Consider the following 26,793-nt stretch of genomic DNA (forward strand, 5'->3'; position numbering starts at 1 on the left):
TGTGTTTATGTACTTCCCATGCCAATACATGCAAATTTGGACGGTTACGCCTTTCATCTTTCACTTAGTCTATCACGACGTATTTCAGATTATTAAAAGATATTTATTTAACCGCAGGATCTATTCTTAGCTCACAAAATACGAAAGTGGAATTCACAAATTTTGGAAATGGAGACGGAATGATCAAACACGTAAACATTCATAAAATGTGCGGATGCGTTAGGTAGGCTTGAACGCCAGTCACGAGTTTTTATGGGTTATCCGATTATTTTCTACAATGAGATAAAAATAAAAGATATATTAGTAAAAAATTCAAGGATAAAGCATATAAATACAAATGTGTCTGTGAAAAGTATTTAACTAAATGATTAATTAGTGGGATTTAAAATTCTCTTGGGAGTTCTTAACTATCAATGAAATAAATGCAGAAAAGATCCTTACAAAACTAGGTGAATGCCAAGCAAAATCGCCAGCGTTAAGATGAATTTTAGTAAAAGATTGATAGGTCGACACGATACGCAAATCTGGAGATAAATAAACAGTTTAGAGTAAACACTGTTTAGTCTAGAATTCTCCTCGTTCAATGGCTCAGAGACTTAATGTGCTCTCGCCTTCCAGTTAGACGTACATGTTCAACCCAATAAAGGAGCTTTATAGCCGTTGAAATGAGCCTTAAAAGTTAGTCATTATAAGCCCGAGCGGTCAACTTTTGGGTAAAATTGAAAAATTGCCTAACAGGATTATACAAACCCCTTAACACCTAAGTGCATCCCGACAGATTGTCCATTCACACTTGTCTATAGTATACATCGTGATGCAAACGAGCTAGGAAAAACGGGTGTGGCTCTCGTGTAATAATTGACTTATACAACATTTCCATGCATAATAGATATTACGGCGTGGGTCGTTTTATTTTCGCGATGGAACGTATTGTGCGTGGGAATGTCAGTCGATATTTCAGGGAATTGAGCGAAGGAAATTTTCCTTGCTGATTTCAATCCCTAGACAACTTACTTCAGCAACTAAAGAGTTGGTATGTGGCTGATACTTTTCAAGGATATTTATGTAGCCACCACAGCGTCGATATCGGTGTTTGTGAGGTTTCATATAAGATTTGGTTAAATATGTTAGATGAAACTGAAAATAATAAGCGGTTGAAAAGATGATGTAAACTTTTTGATTTGATTTTACATTTCTGCATATGATGCAAAAAGCTGCGTTTCTCTAGGACTTGCTTCAAAATGTAGCACAAAAAGGGAAGAAATGATCGACTAATGGAGCCGCGCTCATTCCCACGAATATATCATAGCTCCCTCCTTCAGTTTCAATAAATTTTCGAGATTTGTTAATAATAGTGGGATTTCTATCAAACTTTCCAGTATCGTGCCTCATACTATGGCGCATATTATTGTTAGATTTAATGATTCGAAGGAAGAAAAAAAATTCAAGTAAATTTACAAAAATAATAACGCACTTTCTTTAAAAACATATCAGAATCGAGAGAATTTTAGGGCGTAGACATCATACATTAGCATCATCACCATCAGTTTTCTCAAATTGATGTAGCTTCTCATCTTCTGATATCAGGTCATAATATATAGCGCATACCACCTTTCTCTTTTCTTCGGATTTCCAATCCATAATACTTCTGAAGGGCATCAATTATCTACAAGGGGCTTTTCCCCAGTCATTTCTGCATGTAACCGATACAATCCCATGTTTGTATGGCCCCATCATCACTTCTGGTTTGCTATCAATAACTTTTAGGAATTCCTGAGCCCCTAAATAATATGTATTTATACATATACCTAAAACGAAGCAGCTGGATAAACCGTCATGAGTTATCAACATAAAATGGGTATACTGCTTGATACTCGTTCCTTTGTTTTATGGAATACTGCATGATTTCCATTAGATACCAAGTCAGGCTGGGCATAAATTGCCGAACCAGCAGGGACTTCTATTGCCCCACTTGTTCGGGAAAAATTCACGAGAAAATGCTCAGTGTGGAAGTTGGAGCGTTAAGGTCGGCTTCAATACTTGAACGAAATTTCCACATTCAGCACCTTCGCTCGTGCAATGTCCTGTCTAACAATATTATCAAGTCTGTAAGCCTTAATTTATTTAGCAGACATCTCTCGATAAATGCTTCACTACTTGCTGCTGAGAATGTTGCCCTTTGGTGCCCCTCCCCCCGTACGGGGGATTCTTTACGGATATCTCATGTAAAAAAGAAAATAAAGTTCCAAAGAGGAAGGATTTTCGTAGCATACCAGCAAAACTGGTATACGAGGAACACAGGTTTTTCTAAATCCTCCTTTGTCGTCCATCCGGAAAACTAAGAATTGACTTACACAGGGGTAGGTGGAAGATTCTAATACTTATTAAATCAAAGCGATAAGCAATTGTGACTTGCAACATGGCACATCAACCACATTTTAGCCTTTTTTTTGGAGGGAAGGTTAGGTGAATGCATTTACGCACACAGTGTTGGACTCCCAATTCAGTACATCGTCGGACTACCAACTAAACACCCCCCCCCCCCCTTCGTCAGAGAGCTAGCCCGGAACCGTTTGTCACATTACTTCGGGCTAGTCCCCGAACTCTCCCTTGCAGAGCCTTCAAATCAGGGAATTCCTTTCACCAACGGGAGGGGATAGGAGGAAGAGGAACTGTCAGTTCAAGGAACCCTCTGCCATCCGGCTTCTCCACCGGTCGAGTTCTATTTTCTTAGCAGCGAGAAGGGCCCGAACGTAATGAGCAACACGGTAGCAACGATGCCTTCTACAGTGGAGATTCGTTACGGCACTTGTCAAGAAATATGGTTGACCCCCGGATATATGCTAACTTTTTTTGCTACAAAACACGAAGGTAGAAAGGAGCAAATAGGAGCAGTGTTTTTTCACGCAGGAAAGAAATAATTGAACTGCATAACTTCATGAAGAGGAGACGAAATGTTCATCAAGACATCCAGGCTTTGAAGACGGGCATTCAGTTTTCCGATATTAGGGCACCAGACAAGATAAATGTCCAAGCTTCGAATGACAATGTTATGCCGAAAGGCAAGTAACACTTCCTTAAAATAAGCTAGGTGAGATAAGCGGGGAAACGAAATAGCGACGGAGAAAAAAAGACTTTTCACTAAAGAAAACTGAACCAGGTGAAAATTATTCTAATTCTTTATTCACAGCAGGAAGAAGAAACATTTCAGCGAACACATATCTCGATTCCTGGGGTTACAATGAAGGGACTTTGGAAGGTCTGCATAGGTATTGGAAACACCAAGGGTTTAATCCCGAGGTAAACTCTCAAGTTTGCTGGTAAAATTAAGAATGAGTCATAAACATATTTGAATCGTAAATGATAAAAGTATTTCTCAATCAGTGGAGTAGACGGATTTAGCCCCAAAAACTGACCATTGTACTATGGGAAAGATGTTAGAGGCTCGTTCGTCTCCAGTTCATCAAGCTAGCGAGTGATCCAGTTTATCAGGCTAGCGAATGATCGAAACAAGAGTGCAGGTTTCGACATACCTGTTTTAGGTTCAATGCGGAAGCAATGCCCGTGAATTTGTTTTAAGATGCGATGACCGTTGGCAAGTGCTGCATGGTGGTGAATTTAGTTTCCAAGATTTATCGATAATGGTATACATCTCATGGATTGGAACGAACTTCCACAAGCCAGCACATACACGAAATTGGGACGCTGCAAGGATGGTCAACTCTTTGACAATGTATTTGGGATTATTCCAAGGAGAATTACGTTGCAGAGAGAGACCAATTATATGGGATACCTCACCCCACCCCACCTTCGTAAAATCAAATTACTGTTCACGCAAAGGGTTTTTTTGTAACTGGGGAAACCTCCAAGCAACACTGACGAAGATAGTGGGGCTTCTACTCACTAAAACCAAGCACTGCACCCACCCCTACCCAGTAGAACTAGCATAAGGTATTACATATCAGAAAGGGACTACCGCATTTTAGCTATATATCTTTTCTTTTCTCTTCCATTGCTGACGCCCAAGACAGCACGCTTCTGGCCACCTCCACTTTTCTGAGTTTATATTAGATGGATCCTATCATGGAATTAAACGCGTTCGAGTTCTCCTCGACCGTTCTCTTCCTCAATTGAACATTTTGACTTCAAAGTTGCTTATGATAGCTTAGATGGTTTTAGTTCGCGCAAATATCTTCAGACAAAGGACAAGTTATCAATGCCTTCAGTTATTAGTAGAAATTTCAACTGATAGCAAATAACGAAACAGATACGCAACCTTTTGTTCGAACTGGGAAATGACGGTTGACAAGAGCTATCAAATATTCACTTCAAAGGAAGTTGAAAGGAAAGTGAATGTTCATCTCGAAAAATACGGTGTAGATTAAAGCACTTACGCTTAGCTAAGTGCCAAAATAGAGATGTAACATTCTATATAGCCTTGGAAGCAAACAACTGCCATAGATGATTTTTCACAATCAAATCAACTACATAAGCGCACGAACGATCCCAATTCGTTTCCTCTTTTCCTTTCGTCCACTTTTCACTCTCATTTAATTATGTCGTCTTAAGAAACTTATCATGATACACAATTTTTTGAAAACTTGTAAAAATCTCTCCCGCCCCACTACCATGAACTAAACAAATCAAGCATTTCCAGAGATCTCCCATCAATCGAAATTCTTCCTGCAATAACTCGGGCTTTCATCCATTCGCCCCCAACGCCCAATTCATCATCCTAATGTAAAGGTGACCTTTAAACCATGTTTTACATCCCATGGAGAGATACTTGCCTCCCTCATTTTCAATTTCGGAACTGAAAAAAGCACTGTGAAAAACTGCTCGCTAGGCTACAATTTAATTTAATTCTTTATTCGCTTTTGGTGTTTATGTGCGAAATACGTTTGCAGGTTTCCTAATGCTTTTCGTTCTCTGTCCATTAGGGCCCGCAGATGTTTCGCTCTTTTAGAATGTTTAAAATATAGTCGACCGTGGTATGTCCGTTTTTCTTGTAATTCCTAGAGGAGTTCAAAGTGCATAATAAATTTTACGGTAGGAACGGTTTAGGTAAAATTTATATAAGAGTACTAAAATATTTGACCTGGAAGTCGCTTGAAGATTATCCCGAAAATTATATACTGAACTTCGGATGAATGTAGTCAGCTCAAATTCCTCAGAAGTCTTTGAATTTGCAAAAATGTATAAACGGAACTTTTTCCTTAGATCTGTCTATGTAGATTATGAATATAATTTTCTATTCTCCATTGAAATACGAAGATAGTATATATAATGAAAAAAGCAAAGAAGAAGATTGATTTAGGGAGGGAATAAATTATTAAAAGAACATGAGATGAGACGGTGATATGGCCGAGTTTATTGAGTGTTTGTCTTTCGATCCTTTTGTTCCGGGTTCAAATCCCACTTGATTACGGATGTTTGTGTTTATCTTTCCACAGCCTCATTGAAAATCAGCCTGCAAACATCCCAGGCAAGAGCCCATTTTATAGAGGATTTTAGGGGACAATACAACGAGCCTAACTAAAGGCCTAGGCGCTTGAAAGTGCAGCTCCATCTAATCTATTAATCTAGCCTAACCTAAAAGTTAACCTACCTTAAAATTAGATGATCTGATGGTTTGAAAGATTTGTATATGCTTTCTATCTTATGACGCTAATTATTTTTCGTCTTTTCAACCATACATCATACGAACTCTTTGGTTTTGGATCCTTCAAATGATCTTGCTGTGATTTCTGCCCGTTCTCTTCATTTTATCTCAGTATTCTATCTATTCAGCTAGCATGATTCTAGTATGACATGAAATATACATATTTGCCTCTTTAATGGTGTTGATTGTAGTGGTGCACAACAAAGCGATCAATTTGTATGGTTATCAATTTCGACGATGCAATAGTCGAGTTGATTAAACGTCAGCCTCTAGACCCCTGACCCCACTAAAACCCCATTGATCATGGATTTTTGTGTTCGTTTTTGCGACTTTCAGAGTATGAAGTGTGAAAAAATGAAAAAAAAATGGAATGCTCACTATTTTTCAAGTATTAAACCAAAAGATTAAAAAAATAGCCAATCCTAGTTAGACTGACTACACTTTTCTAGACAAGTACATTACAAACTTGGAAGACAGATAGTTTCTAGCCACAATTAAAATCTTTTTGGAGTCTCTATTATACATTTTTGCTAGTTTTCAATTTGTTTCCCAATAAATGATTTATTCGTTGCTGAGTAGTAGTTAGTGTCGAAGCGCTAGATGAATAGTTTAGTTTATCAATAAGTGGAGAAGTAAACCAAGCCCTGGCTGCCATTTTGGATTATAGATCTGTTAGCAATATCTACGGTATGCGGATACAGAGGGGTGGATCAGTATTCCTCACTGCAACAATCGCACACAGGATTTCAAAGGCCACATATTAGCCCCTATGACCCAAGTTTCTTATACAGAAAAAAACATCCAAATCGTTAAATATGACTAGTGTATTTTCAAAAAGTCATGCTTGGTTTTGGTGACCAAAAGTTCTCATCAGGAAGAAATAAGAAAAAAAAATGTCGTAAAGGAGAGGAACAATTCCTTTCATCGACTGTATGGTGAAGGGTGTTACCCCGGAAAAGCATAATGGCTGAGTATCACATAATTTGAATAACAGACTGGGTCATTCAATGATGTTATTAGACGGAATAATTTTACCAACCTATTCACAGTTATACAAAAAAAAATATTTAAAAATTTCATATGACGAATATGTGAAACCCAAAACTCAATCCTCTGCAAAAACTCTGATCGCCAAACCACAGACAAAACATGTCACAAGTAACTCATTTAATTCGAACATAACAAAATGGTGGCAATAAAAAATAACAATTGGAGAACTCCAATAAACTCTTCGGAATATAATAATAGGAAAATATTCTATAAGAACTCAGCTTTTCCTTCTTTCGCCAAGAAAAAGTCGAGGAGAACCCTCAGCCCCCGCTCTTTCAACGCAGTGGTCAAGCAACGCTCCACCATTTCGGCTAAACAGTTTAGTAATCGACTTCTCAAGCATTATTTAGAATTATGGTGATGTTCCTACAACAGAACATTCAAAGTTTTTTGACGGAATAAACTGTTTATGAAATACTACGTCGACCACATGGATCAGTACTACTTGCAAAAATTCTCAACCTTGAAAAGCAAAACACCAAGAATAATATTTTCGATGTCAATTCCATCCCTAATATTGTATAAGATCTTTTTGAGGGTGCAAACAATGCTCCTAAAAGGAACATACAATTTCGAAAATTGCCCAATCCAATGGACCACATTGCTTGCTCAAAAACCTCCAATTAAACATAACGATTGCATCTTTATACCTCCTCCTTTCCACTAGTGTCAGCATATTTCTCAATGAAATCAACAAGCTTTCACGATTTTAAGTAAATGGGACAAATGTCGCACTAGCACACATTGGCAACTGTAAGTGGCACAAACAATTCTATTGAAGCAAAATAGGCCCAGACTATCACATCCATTAAAAGAGCCTCTCGATCAACATGAATAACATTCACTAGAGCCCAACCATGTCCTCATCCAGTCCTCATCCTCATCATCAGAGAAAACGAGCAAAACACCACTCCCATCTAACTTTTACTAAATTACTTCGTGACTCCACTTATCAGAGGTAGTCAACTTCGCTGTCTCTATCTTGCAATCTTACAAACAACACTCAAATCCATTTTTCGATTCCTGGACTAACCCTAGTCAACGGCCTGGGATGAACATAGGACAACATGGAGCACTCTGGTGTAGAACTATGCGCAAAGGACCGTTTTGGGCAAAATTCATTAACCCATTCAACCCTCGTCCTGCATTCAGGTTCCTTATATCTGCTTCATTTATAAAAGAAGTTCGCTTCCCCCGTCCAACAAAATTTAGCGAATGAGCCCACACTGGTGATATCAGTAGTAGTCACCATATCCTTTGCCTGACATCCATTTCATCTATTACCAAACAACTGCATGCAGTGGAATCCACTCTTCTAAGATGGCCGACGAGTGGGTCGCTCCAGCAGTAGAGAACGAGTGCGAGCGTCTCAGGAAATCGTGGGGAAGCTGAAGCGCATTTCAAGTAACTGCAAGCGATGACGCAAGGGGTGAAAGGCAACAAATAAAACAACTAGAGATGTAAAGTCAGCTCCGAACATATAAAACATCATCCTTCTAAGCCATATTGATCAAATTACATCCGTGTCTCCAGTTAGAAGTCCAGAAATCCTCATTTTATACCAAAAATAATTTTAAAACCTGAAGACCGCAATAGGATGGTGGAAAACAACTAGCCTATAAAACCTTTCGCCTCTTCCCAATCCCATCTCATTGACTGCAGACAAGAAAAGCCACAGCTCCCTAAATCTGGATTCTACCTCATTCGGTACGATGCGATGGCTAAGCGTCAGCTTCGCGATTTCTTCACTGCGGGTTCAAATCCAGGTTGCTCATAGGCGTTCGACTTTGAATTGCTTTGTCAACTGTCTCAACTACAATAGGGAATATACAACATTCTTGGCACAGAAGGAAAATACCCTACCAAAATCTTCCACCAAATCACTAGCAGACCTTGATTTATCGCCCCCGATCTGAAAGTCGAAACAACTAAAATGCTCATTCGTCTTATAATCAACTGTATCTTCAATAAGACTTGGAAGACAATGCGGGAAAAGAGCAGGGATAGCGGCCCAGAACCTAGCTACGATATTAGATAATGAAGAAGAATGGCTGAGGGAACTATACTAGGCGAGTCTACCAGGAATGGAACAAGCCAGGGTGCTTATGGGAGGACACCAACCTAAGCGCACAAAAGACTGTTTAAACCTCACCAAGAAGAACCTCCAAATTTTAGTGGGAATACTCAATGGTCACTGCCAACTAAACTATAATCTAAGGAAGCTATGAATATCTACGGGCAGTGCCTGCAAGTTCTATGCGGAGTGTGTCGAAATCTTCACACACGTTCTGGAATAGTGTCCGGCACTTATGCGAAATAGGTCAAGGCACCTAGGAGAATACTTAATTCCAAATAAATATATATAAATGAAATGCTCGGAACTAGGGAATATATTAAGATTCCTGACGGTTATAGGCCTGCTTGACATACTATAGTTAATAAGTAGACTATAACCAGTAAAATGGGCACAATAGTTCTTTAAGGACGCGGTGCAACTTCCCTTAACAAAATAATAATAATAAGGTTTTCTTGGCTAGAAAAGGCACTATCCTAGCATGACCGCATCATTTCTCACTGTAGCAGCTACCAGCAACTTCATTCTCGGCAATCATTATTTAAAGAGCTCAAACGTCTAGCTGATTTTTCAAAGACGACAGCATTTTAAAATAAGTAACCTTTATTGAAAATACGAAATTTGACATTCAATGTCCTGCAGCAGATAGAAAATCCATCTGGGCGCAGATAATTAGACACTGTGATTATCTTATACATGACTATACCAATGCATTTAAAAACACAAATAACCAAACCATGAAAGTAACACAAAGTAAATGTCTCCAGAATAACCAGAAACACCAGCAATGTACCACTTTAAAAGACGGTGGAAACCACATCACATGGGGTCTAAAAGCGATTTAACAACACTAAATAGAACTACGCAAAAAGGGACAACCCAACCCCACCTAGAACAACAATCGTGATAAGCGAGGAACAACCCGGATAGTACAGACAAATGAACAAACCCAAGTGAATTACAGATATCGTTATCACTGGAGTTACAGGCAATGCCTGCCAGAAGGATCAACGGGAGTGCTCTTCGTGAATATGTCTTACCTAGAGAGGCTAAGATCAAACCAAAGAAAAAATTCTCGATGATAGTGTTCTTCCTATGGAAAAAAGATCTACTCTTTCCAAAAAAAGTTGTTCGCGCTTTTTTTAAGCATTTAAACCCACACTACAAATTGAAGATTCCCATGGTCCAGTTTGGATTTGATATCCACCGATCCACAAAACATGCAATCCTCCTGCAACTATATTGCCTCAAAAAATCGGTCGATTTAGTTTTGACAGAAAGTCTTATATAAAAACTAATTAAAACCAGCCGCCCTTAACCCTTCTCTCAAGGATATTACCTTTGAACAGAGTCTCTCACGTGCTTAAAAATGGTCAACATTAGACAGATCACCCATGTCCGGTTGAGTCTCCCTCAAGGTTCAATGGTAAAGGTTGATTTTTCAACTCCATCTTCGGAGGGGTAAAAATATTATAGAGGGAGACGGAAAAGTCCACCTCGAGCACGCAATGACAATTCGTACTGGTGGTTAACAACTTATGCCGCGATTTTAGCATTATAGCGAAGTTTGGATTGTTAACGATACCTTAGGAAGAAGAGTGAGAGGGGAGTTATGCCGGAGAAAGAAGAAAATTCTCCCAAATAACCCCGTTGAATAATTGCACCGATTAGTTCCTCCCCCTCGTTGAAAAATATAAAAAAAATATATAGCCCCGCAAAATAAAACTGTTTTTATGTAAACACGATAGGATTTAACTTTAAACCCCAACCTTGGAAGCAGTCAGAAAAGTGTGGCAGGAGAAACCGCAGACCCTTTCTTTCGGACGCGTACCTTATAATATTATTTCATCTTCAAGGGTTGTATTTTGATATCATCTTAAACTTAAAATCTCCAAGCTCCGGGCTAGGGGAGCCATGGGGTAAGGAACATTTGTATGACGAAGAGGAAGGTTGCTTCTGTCTAGCTCTGCTGAAAACTTGCGGCCGTTATGTCGCTTTTTTAGGGGGACGTAGTTTTTTAAGGAGGAATGACTACCGAGTTTTCATCGGAGTTGTAGAAGGAGAACTTCTCCTTCTCCCTTAATATTTGCCCCACTTCAGAATTAAAAATTCAACGGTTAACCTGGTTCTTCCTCCTCCACGTAGCGCACCAATTATCCCCAAGCACTTTTCTCTATATCTTTACCAACCGGAGACATGATTTTATTCATTACTGACACTATTCTTTATGCAAATGGGCTTAGGTATTCTTATGTCTCTCGAGTCACTTATCTACAATATCGCCGCATTCTTTGGAAGATGGGCACCGGTAAACATACCCTAACAGTCATTTCTATGTTAATACATTCAAAACTTATGTGAGCGCTCCCACTATATAAAGTGAAGTCCGCATAATATGTCCCAAGTAGTAAGCAAACATCCGCATTTACAAAATAATACAAATTTATACTATTCTACACAAAATCAAATTTTTTAATCTCAAAACGTTCTCATTATCCTTTCAGGTGCATTGGCGTACGCTGAATTGGGCACAATGAACACATCGTCGGGGGCCGAATATGCATACTTTATGGATGCATTCGGTGCACCCCCAGCCTTCCTATTCTCATGGGTATCGACATTGGTACTGAAGCCATCGCAAATGGCAATAATATGTTTATCATTCGCACAATACGCGGTTGAAGCGTTCGTATCGGAATGTGATCCGCCCAGTGCGGTGGTGAAAATGGTTGCACTCGTTGCAATAGGTAAGTTCCCTACCCCATTGCCCTCATCCCCCCAACTTTATCATGAATTCAACTAATTGCATACACTTGAACCGTACTTTCAGTAATGATCCTGTTTGTAAATTGCTACAGTGTGAATTTAGGCATGGCTGTACAAAATATATTCACGGCTGCAAAATTAGTAGCCGTTTTGATAGTTATTTGTGGTGGAGCTTATAAGCTCTTCCAAGGCAACACACAACATCTACAGAATGCATTTACTGGCCCGACACCTTCATTGGGTGCTATCGCGACAGCATTTTACACTGGCTTGTGGGCCTACGACGGCTGGAACAATTTGAATTATGTAACCGAGGAAATACGTAATCCCAGCAAGTGAGTATATGACAATAGAACGACCTTGCATTGTCGCCCGCCTGATTTCCAGGAAAGTGCATGGAATGTTATCGCGGCCGCCAATTATTCAAATATGATGTAACCGGAAATAAGTCGTTTCAATTTGTGCATCCATGCAACGATTAGTTCTTTCAATTTGATATCACCAGATGTGCAGACGACATTTCGCTAATAATGGCTTACATGTTGACATCAGCATTCAACACATGTTACAAAGCAAATTTCAGATTTTTTGGCACCCATTCTGAGCAGCTTTTTTGCTTTCGAATTTTGATGCATTGCCATTTCCCCGGCGCTAATAGAATTCGGAACCATCATGTCCCCACCATGTGACTGCGCGGGGATGCTATAAATATAATTCGTTAGCGCTAAATTTGAATGCTGCAAATTACCTATTGTCCACTTTCAGGGTCTGATGAGTTACATTCGTCTCCATCTTTTTTCAGAAACCTTCCGAGGTCAATTATAATCGGTATCCCGCTCGTTACATTATGCTATGCGTTGATTAATGTCTCGTACCTGGCGGCAATGTCACCCACCGAAATGGTTGAATCTGAAGCTGTTGCTGTTACATTTGGTAATCGGATACTGGGAGCTATGGCATGGCTGATGCCATTGAGTGTCACAATTAGTACGTTTGGAAGTGCAAATGGAACTTTGTTTGCAGCTGGAAGGTAAGGATTTTTGTCGGAATTTAATTGAATAAATAATATTTGGGTTTGATTTCAATCAAGTTAACCAGACACCAAAAATTCATGGATAAAAACAAAACATAACAAACCCCGGTGAGACAATCTTTCCTAAACATTGTTATCTGTCTTAAGATTGGATTTCATTCTCGGAATATGATCTCGTTGGTATGAAATGAGTGCAACATGAATGGATCCAAATAATACGACTTGACAAAATTACTGCATAAACTCCGAAAAAAACTAATTGGCCCCAATTCAGGTTGAATATTTCAGCTCGTTGTCAGTCAGATATACATATATATGTAGGTATTTCATTGTTGGCATTTCAAACATGTTCACTGAGTGATCAAAGTCACAAGCTGATTATAAGACCTGCCATCAACAAGTGGCTAATTTGAGCAAGCATTCAAGACGCATAAATATTTATTGCAGCAAATAATGCTTTCAGTTGTTGATTTTTGATTTTTTTTCCAAATCAGAGTACTTTTGGGATCAAATTATTCGGCCCCAGTCGGCATTGTCATTATAGATAATTAACCTCCTCCAGAACAGCCTGAGGATCAAAAAAGGGGTTTGGGGATTGAACTCCGCTCCTTCTCAACATGGGATTTGAAGATCGTTATTGTGTACTCAGAGTCAGAAAGTCCGGGGAAGAGAGCTCCACGTTTTGCCAGCCTTCTCTTCCATGTATAGGGAATTTCAATAGCGCACGGATGTTTTCATGGATTTCATACACAAACTTGTTATTCGCTCAATATTTAACTCGATTCCCAGCTAATATTTAAATAGGGAAGTGGACCTTGGCATTCTTGTTTACTATGCCGAAGCCGTAGAGGAAAAAATCGGCCCAGAAAAAATACTTTGTGGGTCCTTTAATATACGTTTTTTCATTGAAATTTAAATTTAATGGGCAAATAGATAATAAAATAATTGCTTCCTCATCGATATCCTGGTAAGTCCTATTTCATCGATTTCTGAGTATCACTGTTCAGGTCGGTTTGACTCGCATCTGGACCAAAAGCAGTGGAAGTTGTAACGGCTGCTTTATCAGAGTCGATCTAGAAGAGAGAGCTATTCCAGAAACCCAAAAATTTGGCGGAAATCTCAGAGCTCCATGAAAGTGTTTTGTGAAGAAGCCCTTCTTAAATCAACTGACTTCCGGGTAAATGAATAAACGATCTAAATAGACCCTTCAGTTTGTAAAAAATATGACAGAAAGTTAGATATAATCGTCAAGGAGGAGATAATAATTCACGTTCACAGGTCCTCCCAAATTAACCTACTATCATCTAGCACTTATTCACTGCCCAACTGAATTACTCAATTTAAACGTATATGCACCACACGAATATCCTAATCTAATTTCCTAAACGGAAAGCCGATACGCGTGTATTTTCTTGGAGTAAGAATTTTTCAAAAATAGAACCACAAATTGGACCCTCATCGGCTGCCACTTTCGAACAGATGACCGTCCGGAAAATTCATGTCCCCGCTGCTACTCCTAACTGTAATCAATTTAACTCTGCCGATAAAGCAGCGGCTCAGTCGTCCTTTATGGAGCTGACATCTACCCAATAACAGTACCGTTATATCCCAGCATTTGCAAGCGCTAAATCTCGCCTTAGCCAAAAATAAGTCTTAGAAATGCATTGAATAATATGCAACATGAACATATCTGAATGAAAACAGTAACAACAAATTTTAATAATCAATTTTGAAAAGTTAAAAAGTACCCATATTAACCTTGAAAATATTTAAATGGATTTTGGGGTTTTAGAGCAAGTTAAAAGGTATAAGGAATTTGTAAATAGAATTGTAAAAAGTAAAAATAAAAATAATCATTTTTGAGGAACCATTTTAAAATAAGTGAATGTCAGGGTGGGGAATATGGAATTGAAAGAAAGGGTATTGAAATAATTTAAGTAGGAGGAAAAAGGAATATGCTGCATACAACAAAATGAATCTCTAATCAGCTCATCACACGACGAAAAGATGCGAATGCAAAGCTGCGGATACTACAGAGTGCCAGATCGTATAAAATCAAAACTTGACGCAAAAGACAGTGTTTTGTTGGTGCCCTTGTACGCTTCTTTGACCCCTTCTGTCTAATGAAAAGATCTTCTTTCTTGCAACTATCGCAGTGGCCGATTAGAAATATCGAATCGAATAAACATGTTAAAATAAATTATTTTCCCAAAGAAGGGTTGCGTCGTTTCGGTAGGGAGTTCCTGGAAGTTTAACAGAAGCTTTCCATCGGTTAAGGTACAAACGATGTTTTTTTTTTTCATTTACGCTGATCTCCATTTAGCAATTGAAGAAGGTCTACCAAGTTCTCACCAGGAATATAATATAATAGAAGCTCTGAACTCTGAACAATCTATGTAGGATAGATTCCGGTCGCCGTTGCCATACATTAGCATATTTGCTGCACAGTGGACCGTGTAACTGGAGGCTAATCACTTGCTTAGAAATATAGCAAATGATTTTAAAAACTAAAACGGATTTTCGAATAAAGACGGCCAGCATAACAACGACTTTTGGGACACAGAAAGCCACCCTAATTGGACAACTTAACGTACACCCACTCAAGAAATTGGAACATATAGCGCTAGAAATATCATCAAAACGCACGATCTGGTGATTGTGAACGTCAGCGGAAAACATCATCATTGACGCATGTTTAGAACACAGCCCAATAATAGGTAGAACCATTTTCCAGAGAAACATATGGCAAATGGGCGAACAAGAAACTAATTAGGGCACATTCACTCCCAGTCCATTGCTTACTGTGCCATGCAACAGAACCCACCCTCCCATGATGGCCGACGGGTGGTTCGTCCCAAGAACACTTGGCGCAGGACAGTAGAGAAGGAGTGCCGGCGTCTCGGGAAATCATGTGAGGAGATTGAAGCACATTTCAGAGAACCGTGAACGATGGCGCATAAATGTGGTTTACATGATTTACGCCACCAAGGGGTGAATCTCAAACACATAATTTAGTCGCAGATTGAGGGAGATATCGATAGCAACCACATATTCCCAATTAGCAAGATATGTAACGATTGCTGCCAGTTTAAATCTTACAGCTCGAAGTGCAAGGGAAAAGAGAATAAAACTACTGAAGTGACGAAGGTTTTCAGGCAATACAACAAGCAGGCCATAGGTGCAAGGTATATTCAGAGCCAAAACTAGCTAGAACTTTATCAACTGTGCATGAGCCCATCACTATCGATGTTACGGCTAACACCCTGTAGGCAATACTTGAAGGAATCCAGAACACAGAATAAGTAACCACGCCGTAGACAAAGCGACTAATATGATAAGGATATTCTGATCAAAATCGTATCAAAGGCTATAAGAAGATTCAAAAGAAGAACTGATAGCAGTTCAATTTAGAAGATAGAATTGGGGCTGGATCGAACACACTCTGCAAAAGCTAATAATCTGGCAAAAAATAGCAAGAGAAATATGAATGGGATACGTAATATTTGGCGAAAATTAGGTAGAAATCCCCGTGATAACGCAGTGTCCCGGTGGAAATGAGTGCGCTGCACTCATTAGAAGGTGTCACCTGCTAGATGCAAGACCTCTATTGTTTGCCATTAGCCGATTTTAGGTTAGAATCCAACTGTAGTGTTGTCCGCTGCTACTTGTATTTCTTTGAGAAAGCACATTTTTCAGTCGAGCGTCAATCTAAGGTACTTAACCGTTGGTTTTGACTCGATTATCAACTCGCCCCATTGGTATGGAACGCATGGTTGCGATCCTTTTTTTGTCAGGATGACTACTTCGGTTTTCTTCAGCGCAAGTTTCAAGTTCGTCGGCTACACAAAGAAACCGTCCTCAGAAGCTCTATTTTAGAGATAACTTTTAAAACCTTTGGTTGGGTTTCAATTCAATTCATGTCCAGAAAACTGGCAAGGGACATGGTTATTAAACAAACAATTTCACTTTAACTTGCTCCCTCAATAATTTCCCTAACTCGCATTTCCAGGTGAGAAGCCAAAAACAAGCACTACGAAAACCAATCATTGTTGTATTTTACAAGAGTTTCTTTCGCTCTATATGATGGTGACGAATTTCTACACTGCCAGTAATAATGACAGCCACTACAACACAGATATGCTTTCGAAACCTGACGAAAAAAACACAGCTCAGAACCAGATAGTGGTTCGTCCTCAGCTACAGAGAACACCTTATATATATTGCGATCGAAAAGATATCAGTATTGGTTAGCACTCCCAAGCAACGCCTCATTACACTGAAACATTTGCCAAGATGCTGGCGGTCCTACATTCTCACTACATCAATTTCCAATCTGAATTATAACTTCATTCTTTCATATATTTTTATAAGAATTGCGGGGTCCTAAGTACGCATCCACTTGATGTCGGACCGGACCAAATGGGGAGCAACTTATTCCCTCTTTTTTTGGTCCACGGACCCCTCGTTTAGGGCTTAGCGCCCAAGCTTTAAAACATATTAGGCGAAGACGGCTTTACAGTTTCTTACTAGGGCAGAGGTAGACGCTGCCTTACCTCTGCGCTGGGAGCAGCGTGACCAAAGCGGCCGCAGATGTTAAGTGGTCCTTTTTATAATTCGCAGAACACAACATGACATATATGTTTACCTCTGGCCCAGCTTTGGTCCAAAGTACGGGCGAATTTACACTCAATATAATTCATACTCTAACTAGGGTATCGTTAAGCAAACACGAGTGGACGTACACTTTTTGGTAGCTGCACTTAGATACTGGCATACCTAAACGGCCACTATGTCACTATTCGATCTGAATTTTAACTCTATCCTGTCAGTTAACAGCAGTCAACTCTAGGGGGGACATGTGGTCAATGTTAGCACTCAACATTCATTGCAAGCTATCCAAAGCTTCTTAGATACAAACCCTTAGGTTTATATACTTATAAGAGAGACTGGTTTTCGGATATTCTTAACGAGAGGCCCTTCCAAAAAAATATCCTTTTTAAAAATCAGAAAGAGTTATTGAAGTCGCCAGGTCAGCTGATGAACTAGGATCCTATGATAGTGTTGTTAACATTACAGTGCTGATTAATTATTGATTTTATCGCTCTGTGGAAGATTTTAGCGCAAGGAGAGGGTGGAGAGAACTGAGGAAAATAATTGATGTATTGACTAGAACTTCAGTTCAGTTCAGTTTTCTTCAGTAACTTGGTTTTTTTTTTTGTATTAAATTCTCTAAAGGGTAGAGTCAGACCAAGATTCTGTGTATTGACGATTGATAGGTGACATCATTCGATAACGGTTGGCTTGTGGGAGTTGGACCTGAAACAATCTCGACCTGAAGAATTAAGGAGCCACAAGCGGGTGTTCTAATAGTCATTGTTATCACATGAAACCCGAACCAGGAGAGGTTTTTGGTATTTAAGTAGACACCTGTTTTCAGAATCGTACTATTATCGGGGAACCGATTTGCCACCTGAATGGGGTTGGTGCGCTCAGAAGTTCAGCGTGATAGTCATATCTTTGGGATTGAAAATTGGCTTAAAACGATAGATGAATACGCCTAAAGGAAGCTAAAGCTATTTACCCCGAGGGATTCAAGAGAATTTGCAAGCTGAAATACTATAGCTGAGCAGTGGGGGATCTATCGGAAACGAGTATGAAAATGCTTCTGAAAGTCTAGTTTCGACGCTGTGTCTACTTTATATCTGTTAGTTCAAACCTCCTCTTTGGAGTCCTTGGTATAATTAACTAGAAAAAATAGATAGTGCGGATATATTGGTTAGCTAAGTGAGGATAATTTGAACGCTTCACGATTGAAAACTAAATCAATCAACCTTTTGAATGTATTTAGACTATTTTCTAAACAACCCATCTCAGATACTAAAATGTGAAATATTTTATTTTCCAGGTTATGCTTTGCAGCAAGTCGTGAAGGACATCTTCTCGATATTTTATCCTATGTTCACGTTCGGAGGCTAACGCCCGCTCCTGGTCTCATATTCCACGTAAGTGCATTCATCTATTCAACTTTTGCGAAACCAATGCAATAATATTTATATTCTTTCTAAATTCTTTAAAACAGTCACTAATCGCAGCTGCTATGGTTCTCTATGGTACAATCGATTCACTGATTGACTTTTTCAGTTTCACGGCATGGATTTTCTATGGTGGAGCCATGCTTGCACTGCTCGTTATGAGATACACAAAACCAAATTATCCAAGGCCATATAAAGTGCCTATCATCATTCCAGTATTGGTTTTAGTTATTTCATCGTATCTTGTTGTGGCTCCAATCATTGATAAGCCGCAAATTGAATATCTCTACGCGGTATTTTTCATTCTAGCTGGTCTGATATTCTACGTTCCGTTCGTGAAACTAGGTCTTACGCCGAAATTCATGGGTATGTACTATTCATTTTAGATCTCTGTTTAATGCATAAGTTTTAGGGTCATGCAAGGGAATGCATTTGCGAATAGTTCTTCTTCGACTTCTTCTTCCTCAAAACCTAGTATGTGTGTGAAATGAAAGGAGTAGGACGAGAGAAGATATCGCTTATATTCCCGGAATGGCCGCGCCTAGGATAATTTCTCACTTGTGAAAGAAATAGGAGGAGGGAGCTTGGAATATGTCTTAAACTCTACTCCTCGATATTGTGAGGAACACGCGCAAGGGTTCGAATGCCTATCAACAAATTGTAGTTGATGCAATTTATCATTTAAATTGAATAATTTTTTTATTGATATTTCAATTTCAGAGAAAGTCACGCTCTTCTTACAACTGCTCTTGGAAGTTGTGCCAACCTCAACGATGGCAATGTTTGACTAGAAGAACACCTTGGACAGGTTACAGTAGCGTAATGAAATTAATAATCCTCTTTTGCTTGTGATCTTGAGTGCTCTACCGATGCAAAAGCAATGCTAGTATTTTAAGCAAACAACAAATTGAGTTTCGGCAATAAGTTTACAACGAGTTGAAGTTACAAATTTTGATGCAGGAATCGTAGGTGATTGAAGTGAATTCAGCTCCTGAAACCGTCTAAATAGCACCACCAGCAACAATCGATGACCATTCTTGGAAAACTAGAAAAATCAATAAGACTTAAACAATGTGTTGTTAAACTTTTATTTTATAAACAAATGATTTTTATAATTTTAAGCAAGCAATAACAAGTACTTTTGAAAAATTTCAACTAGAACGTACTTCAATAAGAGGACACTGAATCCCATTTTAAAAATATTCTAGGATAAATTCGGTCAAACTCATTGCGAGCAGAGTCGCTTTGCTCGAAAAAGTCTCAATACTTTTGGATACAAACTGATAATTTAAAGCCCTATTGGATAGCATTTTATTATAAATAAAAGAAAAAACTAGAAAAAAAAATATTTCTATTGTTTAGACGAATATAAGAAATTTCCCGGTAAGCAAAGCCTCAAACGATCATTCACTGTTCGAATTGATCCTTTTTGTCTCACTACATCCCCTTCGATTGTGCCGAAATGGATATGAACGCTTTGCTATGAATATTATTATATTGTTTCAAGTACAGTTGAAATTTTTTATATTGTTATATTTTTTAATATGAGAAAAACGTTGAGAATGATTTTTGGAAATTCAACATATGAAAAGACTTGTCAAAGACAGTGTCGATTGTATTATTATCAATATTGTAATGATAAACTGTTAGAAATGATAAGCAAAAATAAAATGTTTTAGTTAGCATAAAAAGATCTAGTTATTTACTCTTTTGAGGACTGGTTAGGTCCTTTTGCTTCTGAATCAAACAATGCTCGATAACGATTTGGTGTACCAATCATAATTAGAAAGGTTAAAGTTGCTAGCTAACCCGGTCCATCAGCTTGTAATCAATCTAAACTTATACTCAGAGTTTCTAACAAAATTAGCGCCACTGGACCCAGGGTGGAACAAGAGTTGCACCTCTTTACCATGATAACCGATCACTGAATTTCGTAAAGATCCCCAAATATCATGTCCGAACAAATAAACAAATTCTAATTTTCTTTTATGCCAATGATGTTCCTTTAATTCTCCGAATGCGTAATTCAGCAGCCTTCTTCACCGGAATAAGCCCAGAAATATCTTTTTTATTGGGAGTAGGGAAGGTGAATGCGTTTGTGCACAGTGTTGGACTCCCGCAACAGCACGCTGTCGGACTACCAACTAAACACCTCCCTGTCATCGGAGAACTAGCCTGGAACCGTTTGACACATTACTTCGGACTAGCCCTCCCATTCTCCCGGCTTTGGGAGCCTTCAAGTCAGAGAATTCCTTTCACCGACGGGAGGGGAGGGGAGGAAGGGAATTGTTGTTAGTTCAGGGAACCCCTTACCGTCCGATCTCTCCACCGGTCGAGTTCAATCTTCTTCGCAATAAAAAGAGCCCGAACATAATGCGCAATACGATTCCAGCTGCCAGCGCTCGTCACCATCTCTCTGACAATGTTGTCTGAAGGGAGCTCCCCTGTGTCTGCATAAAGCTGCTGACGAAAGCCGTCCCTCCTCTCGCAAGAGAAAAAAGTGTGTTCAGCGTCGTCCGCCACTCCATTGCAGAACACACAATCAAGAGATCGCGCCCTCCCGATCCTGTGCAGATAAGACTGAAAACCTCCAGGCCTACTTAGAAGTTGAGTAAGGAAGTAGTCAATCTCACCGTGCGTTCTGTTCAAACACGGGTCTAATTTGTCGATGAGCCACGCAATCCATTTGCCCCTTGGTAAGGGTTCTTTGATGTTCTTCACGGGCAACCACCTCTCTTAAATTTTCGCCCTTACGGCGGTAGATAGGTTTGCGCTCCTTGGCAAGGAGGGCAACGGGGATCACTCTCGCGATCACCACCACAGCCGGTTCGGAGACGGTGCGATAAACAGACGTCACTCGCAAAGCTCCCCGCCTCTGCACTTGAGAAAGGCGTTTATGATGCACCTCTTTCTCAAAGGCATCAGCCCATACCTCCGCACCATAGAGCAGGACCGACTGCGCTGCTCCCATAAGGAGACCTCTCCTAATTGATATAGGGCCCCCGACATTCACCATTAGCCGACTTAAGACCGCGACTCCAGCTGCAGGCCTGTCCGCTGCTGCTTTGATTTGCTCGAAGAAGCTCATCTGCGAGTCGAGCAGAAATTTCCTTAATCTAAATATATACTAACTATTTTAATCCAATTTTCTTAATGACTAGGCCTTAATTATATCTTCATTTGCACACTTCCTTTATGGTATCAGTGAATACAGATATGAGTGCACGTTACCCATATCTGTACTCAACCGGTGCTCCTGAAGCTCTTTTTCAATGAAGAAACTCTTGTAAGGGTCCAATTTGTTGCGCTTAACCTCTTTCAGCACCGTCCCCCTTTCCATTTTATCGTTATGTTCAACAATATTCCGTGGAACTGCAAAATTGATATGTGTTTGCTCCGTTTTATAAGCTCAGCTTCTTTCAAATGTTCCTTGCCCCGAGTGCTGACTAGCCATTTGGTTTTCCCTACGTAGGTACATGGACAATCTTCGCAATACATCCTGTAGATGCCACTTTTTACCTCTTGCTTTTTCGGATTTTTTTCATTGCCTAATAAGCTTTGAGCGTCTGAATCTTGTTTGATCCTATTGCTTCGATGCCTTCTTTGGCCAAGATTCGTCGCAAAGCTGGGAACCTTTCCATTGAGTATGTTATGTTGGCTCGTTGTGTGCCCATCTTCATTCCCTCTTATTCGAACAAAGTTGTTAAGCGACTTTGTTCCTTCGTATCTTGTACCTTCTTATTAAGCAATGGATTAGAGTTGGGTGAAATCCAATTTTAGTGCCTGTATCCACAATGTATGACTTTTTTTTTAAACCTTTCTTTGGTAAGAGGTATAAACAGAACTATGTGTACCATAGATCGGTAGGCGGCCACTTCATGCTGATGTGAGTAGTTAGACGACCTGGCGACGGTACGTTGAGTACTCGATAACCTCCTATATATGTCGAATTCGAAGCTGTTATTCTTCTTTAGTATTTTGATGTCGAGAAAGGGAATTCCCCCGTTTGATTCCCCATTCCCCTCACAAAATTTCGACCGCAAGATTCCAGTGCAATGTTCCAGACGATTTCCGTTATATTAGAAATGGAAGCTTTCTATGAAGTGCAATAACTGTGTTAAATACAGAATGGTAAAATGAACATCCGAGTTAATCAACATCAATTGCAAAGGCAAAGTTATCCCAAAACCTAAAGAAAAGTAGCGAAGTTGACCGTGTAGATCCGACACAACCTAAGTGCAGCTTTACTGAAGTGTCTCAGGATGAGGTCAAACAAGAAAACAAAAGAAGCAGAGTATACCCGGACACCAACCAACCTCTGCAAATAGGGAAGTAACAACAGCTGGCCGACAAAACATGTACTGGGAAACCCTTCAACGACATAGCCATGGGCAGATGTATGGCCCAGTGTTAAGGTCAGGCTGTCATGTATGATCACTGAGCATCTCCTGGATGGCAAGGGAAGCAAGAGAGATGTATCCCCTGATCTGATTCCCAGGTAGTCCGTGAATACCAAGTCATAGCATACTAAAATTATCGACATTTGTCCTATACAACAAGATTTCCAGGCTCTCAAGAGTTAAGGATGCTGGTGGCATGCATCTGGTTGACGAAGATTCGCATGGACAAGGACAAGTTTTTCCAGTCACTGCGTCTTCAAAACCCCAGTGTGATCAAGGAGGAGAAACATCAGGTGAACAGACAATACCCGCATAGCTGAGTGATTAGGGGGAGGGGGAGGGAGGTTGCGTTTCAAATCTCACTGGTGGCAGTGGAATTTGTATCGTGATTTGACGTGGTATATCAGTCGATTCCGCTGTGGATGAGTACCAGAGTCAAATCAGGGCAATAATCTAGGCCGAGCGCAATACTGGCCACATTGCTTCCTACAGTGTACTGTAGTATACCATTACGGTCTTGAATGAAGTGCTCTAAGACACTTCAAGGTCCTGATCCAATATGGATTGTTGCGCCAACGATTATTATTATTATTATAAACAGAAAGTGCCTGAAAACGCTAAAAAAGGCGAACTGAAGAGTACGGCTCAAAACTAGGAATGCAAATATGAAAATGTAACACTCTTTGAAACCAGACCCGGTTGACGCCACAAAAGAGCTGTTAGAGGAGGTGAAGATCGACGCTTCGACGGGGACTAAGGATCCCTTACAATTAGATCATGCTTAGCGCAACACAGTTGAATTTGCAGCACTCGAAGTGCGCTTCAACTAATCTGCTGGTCCTCTTCCGAGAGGAGGACATCGACGTCACATTAATTCAGGATTACAGGAAGGCGAATTATCAAAGGGCTCTAAAGGAAATATTACAATTTAATAGCACAAGGGTCACTAATCATTCTAGACCTAGAGCTGAGTACGCTTCAGGATGGCGCCATCTAATACTGGATGAATTAGACAGGAGAGGGTGATGGTGTATGCCGACGACTTGAAGTCAATGAACGGCGTCTTGCGGTAATGAAGACGAAGATATTGCGTTGGACTAGTGGCGTGACACGTTTTTATCACATCCGAAATGAGGATATCCTCGATCGATATGGGATTGCACCGATCGTGGAAAAATTACAAGAAAGGCGTCTTCGATGGTATGGTCATGTAATTCGCACTAACGAGAATTCACTTGCCAAAATTGGTCTGAACATCGAAGTCGATGGTAAGCGACCATAAGGCCGGCCAAAACAACGATGGCTTGATATCCTGGATGGGGATTTAAAAGCCTCGCGATTGCATCCAGATCAGGCATTTGATAGAACCAAATGGCGAAACCGATCACGACGAGCCGACCGCGCTTATGAGCGGGACAAAGGCTGAAAATAAGAAAGAAGGAGGGCCTATATGTGATATTGTTCAGATTTGGTAATGTATAAAATAGAATGGAGCACCCGAGTCACGATCCCTGGGAAGCGCATCAAATCCATTGCTGGAATTGCGAAGACAACCAGCATGAGAGAACCTTTCGAAGAAAGCTGTCCATTCAACATGCCAAAGAAAGGAAAAACACCATGGTGGAGCTCGGATTTGACAAAACAGAGGAGAACGACAAGGATGCTCCCCAATCGTGCTCTAAATGTGATTCAGCTGCTAGCTGGAATCGCTATGAAGAGGCACAGAAGGATCTAAAGAAGAGCATAAGATCGGCTAACCGATCATCATGGAGACGCTTTTGCGATGAGACTAACTCTCTTGAGGGAACCTCAAAGCTGAAACGGATTCTGCTTAAAGTATGTAGCCAAAAGCTGGGTTATTTACGCTTACAAAACGGGAGGTACACAGCGATGAAGAAGCGGCAAACCATTTGCTTGAAGTGCACTTCCCAGGCGGCATTCAAAATCTAATATCGGAGCCGACGGTTGCATACAGCCCTCAACCAAGAGACTGGAATCTGGCATGCAAAGTAGTATCACTGTAACTCGTTCAATAGATACAAGTCTGCAGGTCCAGATGGCATCATTCCTGGATCTACATATTCAGAATATATATCGTACATGCCTAGCACACGCTTATATTCCAATTAACTGACGTGACGTGAAGGTGATATTCATTCCCAAACCAGGGAAACCCATCTACACAGACGCAAAAAGCGACAACATGGAATCGAAACGCTCTTAATCAGTTGGATATTTCAGATGCTAGAGTGGAGAAAAATCCACATATTGGTCGGCTAGAAATCTGTTGAAGTAGGATGTCTTAGGGGCTACCCCCTGATGTGGGTGCTGGTAATGGGGAGGCTGACTGACTGAGAAATTTGAACTCTTACCGACAGGCGAGAATCCTTGTGAAAGAGCCTAGGGTCACTAGAGCGGCATTTCTGCTGTCCCTTAAGAAGTGGGACATGAAAACCCTAGTAGGGCTTTTAACGGGACACTGCTCCTTAAACTGCCATATGGAAAAGTTTGGGGTGGTGGTATGGGCTATGTGCAGCCAATGTGCCCTGCACTTTTTTATGCAGCTGCCCGGCCTCCTCAGATCTCAGGCGAGAATCTCCATCGATCTCTGCCTCTGGAGAATGTTTTCAGATTCGCTACAGCCTGCGAACGACGTAGGCGGGAAGCCATTGAATAGGCGATTTACGGGGATAGTACAATGGGGCTAACAATGGCCTGAGTGCTCGGAGCTGCGGCTCCCCCCAGTGAACTAAACTAATCGGTATGGGTGAAGATGATCCAGCCCGGAAAGTCTGTATGGCCAATGTCTATGGTAGAAAAAAATGACGCGGCAGACTCTGCCTGAGATGGAGCGATGACAGCTCTTAGGGATAACGGTGGACCTCGGCGCATGCCGTTTGTTGTGCCGTTGATGATGATGATTAGTTAGCGGACAAATGGAATCTATCATTCGGGAGTAGTCCAGAGATGAATATTTGAAAATTCAAAAACATTTTTATTCAACATTTAAACATAATCGTCGTCCATCAAGGACAGTGTAATTAACTTAGTGCTTACTTGCGAAACAAAGTCGTTCTCTATCAATTCCTCCGTTTCTTCTTTTTGAACAACTTAGGCTTCGTCACGCCATAATGCTGCGAGATATCACCGAGATCCCGACGCCTCTTCTGCAACCCCTTCTTGGGTTGACAGCGAACACTCGCGACGCCCACTTGATTCTTCCCCAACTGCAGCATCCGCTGCTCACTTTCCTTCTGTGCTTTTGCCTGTCTTTTCTCAGCGATCAGATCTTTGTAGTTTTTGTATTCGTTGCGGGGCGGCCGTGCTCCCAGTTTCACGGCGAGGGCAATCTGCGCGCGCTTCTTGTCCTGCGTCTCGAAACCACTCGAACCGAAGCGGATGACTTCGTGGCGCGCCCGCTTCATGTCGAATTCGGTGTCATCCTTCCGTTTCGGTTTCCGCCGTTTCTGTTCCGACAGGTCGTCGTCGAAATCCTCGCCGAACTCATCGTCGGAGTAGTTCGGCTTTTGTTGGTGTTCTGCAGTGTGTGGAGGTTTGGGTCCGATACTTTTTAAGGAATTGCGGGATTTTGTATCAAATACGGTTGCCTTGAAGTCGACTGTTTTGGCTCCTTTCTGCAGCATTGCCCGCGTTGGGACAATATCCAGTAACTCACCGTCAGCCATTTGAATATTCCGAAGACTAGATTAGAGTAGCGTCGGCCCGGAGGATATCAACACACGTTTACCTGCCAAATTGACTTATACTTGGCGTTA

The 26,793-nt window shown here is 40.5% G+C and overlaps 2 protein-coding genes across 6 annotated transcripts in view; one reads left to right on the forward strand and one right to left on the reverse strand.

Moving 5' to 3' along the window:
* LOC119655439 (b(0,+)-type amino acid transporter 1) overlaps positions 1-20,308 on the forward strand; it is a 177,987-nt gene extending 157,679 nt beyond the window's left edge. For 3 of the 4 annotated variants that reach the window (XR_005249911.1, XR_005249910.1, XR_005249909.1), the window contains exons 4-10: positions 11,291-11,533; positions 11,617-11,887; positions 12,355-12,582; positions 18,491-18,587; positions 18,665-18,983; positions 19,030-19,277; positions 19,338-20,308. Coding sequence is in view for 1 of the 4 variants with exons in the window: in XM_038061333.1 (XP_037917261.1) it covers positions 11,291-11,533; positions 11,617-11,887; positions 12,355-12,582; positions 18,491-18,587; positions 18,665-18,983; positions 19,338-19,408 (1,229 nt within the window). In the remaining 3 variants the exon portion in view is untranslated. The remainder of the gene's footprint in view (positions 1-11,290; positions 11,534-11,616; positions 11,888-12,354; positions 12,583-18,490; positions 18,588-18,664; positions 18,984-19,029; positions 19,278-19,337) is intronic. The other variant, XM_038061333.1, reaches the window with a different exon arrangement.
* Positions 1-26,793, reverse strand: part of LOC119655441 (uncharacterized protein C1orf131 homolog) — a 27,145-nt gene continuing 352 nt past the window's right edge. Inside the window, exons 2-3 of one of the 2 annotated variants that reach the window (XM_038061336.1) lie at positions 26,075-26,765; positions 1-272 (exon numbers count right to left, since the gene is read on the reverse strand). In XM_038061336.1, coding sequence (XP_037917264.1) covers positions 26,098-26,703 — 606 coding nt within the window. In that variant the 5' untranslated portion in view covers positions 26,704-26,765 and the 3' untranslated portion in view covers positions 1-272; positions 26,075-26,097. Of the gene's footprint in view, positions 273-25,989; positions 26,766-26,793 lie in introns of those variants that run through there. The other variant, XM_038061335.1, reaches the window with a different exon arrangement.

This window comes from Hermetia illucens, chromosome 4 (assembly GCF_905115235.1).
Source record: "Hermetia illucens chromosome 4, iHerIll2.2.curated.20191125, whole genome shotgun sequence".
Lineage (NCBI taxonomy): Eukaryota > Metazoa > Arthropoda > Insecta > Diptera > Stratiomyidae > Hermetia > Hermetia illucens.